We start from the raw sequence: 6,784 nt of genomic DNA, 5'->3' as shown, positions 1-6,784 counted from the left end.
TCGAAAGACATCCATGAAAGTATCAAGTAAATGTTATTTTACATAAGAAGCCATAAAAGCCTATTATAATAAATTTTTAATAAAGCAAACAACTCAATAGGTATCATTCCTTCATTAATAAGTTTACTTTAGTTAAATAATTTTAATTTATTCAATTTTCTTTTAATAATGGCATTTTATGTATGTAATTTTATAAGTAATACTATATGTTCCTGTTACGTGAAAAAGAATATTCTTTTTCTATGATAGGAGGAGATTAGTGCAGCTCTTGGATTTATTACCAATTTTTTTGAATCCCTTGGCTACGGGAGCGCCAAGTTAGGTATTATGATTTGATAAATGTGCATAAATGGTGACTTGAAATAATTTGTTTTATGCATTGACTTAGAAGAAGTATATTGCAGTAAGCTCTAAGATGATATAATATAATACAGCTCCTTAGATTATTGCATCATCCTCCTTTTTCTCTCTCTCTAAAAAATGTCAAAAAAAAATATACTGCAATCCAATATTAAGATATATTCATGCTTCCAAACAATGGTAACGGCTGTTACTCCAAACAAAGGTGACGAGATCCAGAGGGAGAAAAAGAGATGACTGCTACGTCAACTCCGGAGATCGAGCTCCCCCCACTAATGAGGAGAGAAAAAATAAAAAGAAAAAGAAAAGGAAAATAGCCTATATGTCACTCTCGCCAAAACTTTATTTCCCGTCCACTCCACCACCAAGACTCTCTCTCTCTCTCTCTCTGTGTGGAGAACGAAGCGCAGCAAAGCGCGATGGAGAGGAGCGTTCCCGTGAGAAAACCCCACGCCTCGACGGCGGATCTGCTCACCTGGTCAGAGGCCCCGCCGGCCGCCGACTCCGCCACCCCCTCCCGCCGCACCCACAAGGTAAGCCCTCTTCCCCTCTCCGGCGACCTATGCCGCGCCCGTTCCTTCGCTTCCGGCATCTCAGAGTTTCCATTTTCCGGTGATTTCTCGCAGCCCGCGGGAGGGATCAGCCCTGTGATGTTCGGCGCCCAGATGAGCGCGGAGGAGGCTGAGAGCTTGCATAAGAGGTGAGATCCGGCCCGCTTCAGGCCCCGGAAGCTTGGGCTTTGGTTGATGTTTCTTGAACTTGATCTACTTGCTAAGCGCTGTCTTCTCGATCGGACTGATTTCTTGATACAATGCTGGAGTATGGATTGCGGAAAGCAGTGATTTTTTTTTTTTGACGACTCTTTGATTGAATCCAGCATGTTGATTTCTAGATTGGGTTGTGAAATACTTTGCTGCCCATCTGTCCTTTTACGAATTGTAACTTTCAATCTGTCTGTCTTTTATTTTTTTCCCTTTTTGGTTATTTGTTTTAAGAACCGTTCTTTTGCTGGAAGTTGTAACTTTTCTATGCTAACTATCGTAGCTGTCAATGCACTGTATATTCAGCATCCATAAAAATGTGCCTTGTGATAATTCTATGGAAAATTTTCAGTTGTCTAACCTTTTATCTCAAGTTATGTTAATCTATTTTAGTATCCAATTTCGTTAATTTGCACTTAACCTTTTTTTTCCTGATATGTCAAGCATCTGATATTTCCAATAAAACAAAATCTCGGATGTTTTTCAGATTTCTCTAGGCGTGATATTTGTTTTTGAATGATACCATGACGGAAATCAAACTCTCATACATTCCATTCGAAATAACACTATTTTGTTTTAAAGAAGCAATTCGAAAACTTTTTGTTTAGATTATGTGATTTTTTTTTTTTTTTTTTTTTTTTGTGAACTCTAGATATTTTAGTTGTTTGGAATGAAGGGAATGAACCATAACATGTGCAGATTGTGTAACTTAGGAGGCTGACAAGTCATGTTCCTAGGAATGTTGAATAGGAGAATAGTTCTTAGAGATTTACATTAGAAAATTTTGAGAATTTTCTATAATCCATAACCTTATAATTTTTAGATGCCTGCTAGATATGCATACACATGTCTAAAGGGAAATTGATGTTTCTTAATTGAATTCCTTATGTTTCTTCATATTAGTTTTGATGCCTATGAAATCATAGTACCTCAACTGAGTTGCACCTTGTACATTCTATCAGTGCCATTATTCTTGTCGTTTGCTGCCTCTCCATGTCTGTTAATCTCTTCACCTGCTGAGAACTTCTTGGAATCCATTCTACAATTGACATCACGAGAGGCAACATGATTTTGGTGCCACTAATATGCACCAACATGATTTTGATTTTACCTCAGACTAAAAGGCACCACCTTAAGGGATCCAAGGTGATATGGAGTAACAGTTTGTCAGTCAGCAAGAAGGAAGTATGTTTTGTAATTCAAGATTCACTATCTCCATATAGAAGACTCAATCCACTAATGTGAATATTGTAATTTGACTCTCAGATGCTATCCGCCCTTGGACACTTGTTATTGTGCATCAAATGTAACTGACAACCTCATAATCACTGATAAGCAATTTTGAAGGGACCATGTAGCTGGTTGTTGTATATAAGTTCCCTTGTCAATTTATCCCTTCTTTTGCAGTTTTTGCATTTGCTATACATTCTTTAGATTAATTTGGGACATGTCATTACTGGGCTTTTTATATAAAGAATACAATTAGAAATCAAAATCTTAATTTAAGGGTTCAGGGTTCCTAGCTTCAGCAATCATTTTTCAACGGGCTAATTTGTGCTGCCTGAGATTGGCTTACCAGGCATCAGACATAGTCAATGGGCTTCATTGTTTCAAGGAAATGATTTTATCTATTGTAATCTGGTGAGGCCCTTCTTCCCTTGACACGATCACTAAAGAAACAGAAGTTTATGCTCATGGATGGGTATGCATTTATTTGGTTAGTCAGGCTGGATGTTTAAGGGCCTAGGCTTGCATTGGAAAGGTGGATGTCTTTTTAGTTGTGCTTACTTTCTGCAAGTCTTTCTCTGTAAAATATATTTTTGAAGTGATATGTTGGAACTCTAGTTTGCCCAGATAGACCAATGGAATAAATACAATGGAGATCATGATGCCATGCAATCAATGCATAATCCTCATCTCAGTAGGAACAGCAGATAGAACATTCTGTGCAAAGGGACCTAGTCCCACCTTGTCGTAATAATTAATTGTTTGATGACAACTATTTGGTGATTGGTCAGGTGCAGAAAATTTTAAGGTAATTAAATACCTTTTTTTAAGTTTTGTTGTAACTCTAGGAATATTTTAAGCTCTATTGTAGCCGGGTTGGCCTTATGAGTTTATGACATGTCAGGCAAAATATATAACTAAACATGCCATTTCAAAGTTAATCATATGAATCCATGGCATTAGTAGTTTCAGTTTGAGTATGCTGGACTGTAAAAAGGTTGAAAATAGAATGTGAGGTTAAGAAAATTTTAGTTCCTGCTTTGATTGTCTTAAAAGTCAATGTTTTCATGGTCCAAACTCCTCATCTAGATGGTGATAGTGCATGTTGCTTCTTCTTTTTGCTGGTTTAAACCTAGTTGGTAACCTGTAGTCATCTCATTGATGGCAACCCCACTATTTTCCCTTTAACTGCTGAGCTTTTTGAAGTCCTTCAGCAATGTGGTAGCTGGAAGGCTATTGCAGACTGAACTAGAGAAAACTGCCACTTTTACTGCTTTATATTATGTTACAAATGTAATTTGTCACTTCATTTTGTTGTTTTAATACCTGCATTTCATTTACAAGCACAATATATTGCTCAAGCATTATAATATATATGTATACAGGTTTTGCCTTTTTTTTTAAAAAAAAAAAATCTAATTCTTAGTCTATGATATTTTGTAATTGCTTTTTCTTTGGGATTCTAATATCTGCATAAACTTGTTGATGTAGTTTGTTGAGCAAAGAACTGAGATACCTTAACAACTAAAGCAATAGTTTATATCTAACAAAGTTTGAACAATTGATGATGCACTCCATACTTGATGAATGATATTATTTGAAGTCCGAACTTCTCCACAAACCAATAATACTATATTTTTCAAAGTATAGGAAACCTTGCTCTGGCTCGAAGTTCAGAGAGATGACTGGCAGTGGAATCTTTGCAGCTGACAATGAAAATGGTGCGTCAGAATCTGGTGCTTCTGTCTCGAATCTTAATAAAACAAGTGTACGAGTGTATCAGGTATTGCTTCAAATTTTATTGGGAGAACAAATCTTTCAATTTAAACTTATTATCGATGAGCTATTAATTCAATAATGTTTCATTTTACACCGGACTGCCAATAAAATCAGTTTACTTTGAAGGGAAGTAGAAGAGTGACAATTAACAATTGCTATGTTCCTGTCGCCTTTTGCTACCAGCATTGAACCTTAAGTTATTATTCTACAAATCAGACTTTTATACTGATTAGTTTCAGTGTGTTAATTGTGCTTCAATATCTCTGCATTCTTGTTTGGGTCTTACAAAAGCCTAGTAAAGTATTCTTATGATATCTTCTAACATGGAACTGAATTGGTCGGCTTTTATGTTTTTGTCCATCAGCAAGCTGTTAGCACAATTAGCCATATCTCATTCAGTGCTGATGAGAGTGTCTCTCCAAGGAAGCCCACCACCCTTACAGAGGTAGCAAAGCAGCGAGAGCTAAGTGGCACTCTGGATAGTGAATCAGAGGCTAAAACTAATAAGCAGATCTCTGAAGCAAAGTGCAAAGAACTTTGTGGGCATGACATCTTTGGTCCTCCAGCTGAGGTTCCACCCAGGCCATTAGCAGCTCGCAATTTGGAGTTGAGGGGCAACTTGGACTTTGGGTTACCCCAGCCACGAAACATACATACATCCGTAAAAGTATCTAATGTGAGTTCCCCAGCCACAAAACATATGTATATCTGTAAAAGTATCTAATGTGGGATGAGAAGATGGGTAAAACATGACTTTGCATTTCTTTTTGTTTTAAATTTATTTTCTTAAAGCACCTTATGATGTTTTTACTTAGGCTTTGTCTCTTCACTTTTGTGAAAACTGTAAAACTAAGTTTTTCCTTGCATTAACATTTTTATACTATGGTGTAAAATTTTTAGGATTTGGAAGTTTCTTTACACGGTTGGTAGGTAATATTTTCATAATTCTCAAAATGTTTTCTTGTGACTCATCAGTGAAAGTTGGGTGATGACACATGATATTGGCTTGTAGAAAAATGCATGAGGAACTCCAGAAAAATTCATTGGAACCATCCTACTGTATGAAAACAGTCTTCAATGTTTGCCTTTGTGGTCCCTCACACAATCTTGAAGTGTTCTTTGTTTTTTCAGTATTAAAACTTGTAGTGCCGATTTTCCTTTTCCTGTTTCAAAATGCTTGTCATGTCTGAAGTTCTCATGGCTGATATTATTCAGTGCAGTTTTTGCTGCTCCACTCTATTAGAAATGATGCATTTCGAGTGTCTAGTTACTTAGGGTCACTTTTTCTCTCTCTCTTTCTTTCTTTCTTTTTCAATGGTCCCATAAGTCTAATGCAGATTATTTTTAAACCTTACATTGTGACCCATTTGTTTTGTTTAAGGCAATTCACCGTGGTATTGCCCTTACACCATATGACGGTTATCTTTAGTTTCCTCAACCTCCTAAAAAAGGAGGAAATATTTCTGGGAATCTTGCATATTGCAGTCTTACCAGTCTGTTTGAAGCACTATGTGCAGAAAATTGGCAGCCTTGCTGTTGTTGTTTGTCATTTATATTTTGTATTGCTGCTGATCAAGTGCTCTGCCTCCTAATGATCACAAGTCTTTGTCATGCAATTTTCTTACGTCATTTGTTTTGTCCATATTTTTATCCATATTTTATATGTTATCCTACTCATGTTTTATTCACTTCAGGATGCGTATTTCTTCATATTACTTCTTTTAGTACTTTAAGTATTCATACTTTTGTTCAACATTTGTAGCCGGCTGGTGGTCCAAGCAATATCATGTTTAGTGAGGAGCCTGTGATCAAGACTGCAAAGAAAATCCACAACCAAAAGTTTCAAGAGCTCACAGGAAATGACATTTTCAAAGGAGATGGACCGCCTGGATCTGCTGAGAAGCCATTGAGCATGGCAAAGCTTAGGGAGATGAGTGGGAGCGATATATTTGCTGATGGGAAGGCCGCTTCCAGGGAATATTATGGAGGTGTCCGTAAGCCCCCTGGTGGCGAGAGCAGCATCACACTGGTCTAAGTTTTCTAACATATTTACATTAGCATGTGTTGGTTTCTAATTTAAGTCAGGAAGATGTTTTATGGGGTGATTAAAACACTTCCTGCATGTGGTTGGTGTTTTAGGAGTGTTTGATCTTAGCTCTGCAGTCATGGAGAGCGGCTTTGATATATCTAATTTAAAATTCAAACAATGGAATGTTGTCTGAACTTTCTTTCTTGTATCGTACTTTATAGCATTCTACATGATCATGATTTTGGACCTAATCTTAAAGTAAATTATTTCCCCTTGTTTTGCTGTGCAATTAAGATTAGCTACCTATAAAACAGAATATTGTAAAGGACAGCTAGAATGCTTATCCCATTTATAAAGGTGACTGCTGAATTTTAAGGGCTTCTCTTCAAATCTGTCATTGCAAACAACCTCCTAATCTCTGGTCTTTGAGTTCTGTACCTAGGAGTTTTTTAATGGCATTCAGCCCTTGAAAACTAGAGCACTGGTATTTTGTTGTGAAAATGTCACCTGAGAAATGGTGCCCCTAATTTGAAGCTTGGGGCAACAATTCCTAGATTTTTGAGGCTGAGAACAGCTGATGAAATCACTAGGCACTAGGCTGCTGGGAAAATCTTGGCAGGTTGCACTT

The 6,784-nt window shown here is 37.0% G+C and overlaps 1 protein-coding gene across 2 annotated transcripts; it reads left to right on the top strand.

Annotated features, from left to right (window-relative positions):
* The first annotated feature begins 700 nt into the window (after positions 1-700).
* Positions 701-6,407, top strand: LOC103720233 (uncharacterized). Of its 2 annotated transcripts, XM_008809840.6 has the most exons (5): positions 704-893; positions 987-1,060; positions 3,999-4,131; positions 4,492-4,803; positions 5,890-6,407. In XM_008809840.6, the coding sequence occupies exons 1-5, from the start codon at positions 780-782 to the stop codon at positions 6,160-6,162; spliced, it is 906 nt and encodes a 301-aa protein (XP_008808062.4). In that variant the 5' UTR covers positions 704-779; the 3' UTR covers positions 6,163-6,407. The 2 variants fall into 2 exon arrangements, with proteins under 2 accessions (XP_088557587.2, XP_008808062.4); XM_088701461.2 differs by having other exon boundaries at positions 701-1,060.
* The last annotated feature ends 377 nt before the right edge of the window (positions 6,408-6,784 follow it).

This window comes from Phoenix dactylifera, chromosome 7, assembly GCF_051530095.1.
Source record: "Phoenix dactylifera cultivar Ajwa chromosome 7, Ajwa_hap1_PhDact_Kaust_v1.1, whole genome shotgun sequence".
Taxonomy (NCBI): Eukaryota; Viridiplantae; Streptophyta; class Magnoliopsida; order Arecales; family Arecaceae; genus Phoenix; species Phoenix dactylifera.
This window is presented reverse-complemented; position numbering and strand designations above follow the sequence as displayed.

Coding starts and splice junctions, on each gene's coding strand:
- LOC103720233 (XM_088701461.2), top strand. CDS start 780: ATGGAGAGGAGCGTTCCCGTGAGAAAACCCCACGCCTCGACGGCGGAT. Junction 1,061..3,998: donor GCTGAGAGCTTGCATAAGAG/GTGAGATCCGGC, acceptor TTCAAAGTATAG/GAAACCTTGCTCTGGCTCGA. Junction 4,804..5,889: donor CATCCGTAAAAGTATCTAAT/GTGAGTTCCCCA, acceptor CAACATTTGTAG/CCGGCTGGTGGTCCAAGCAA.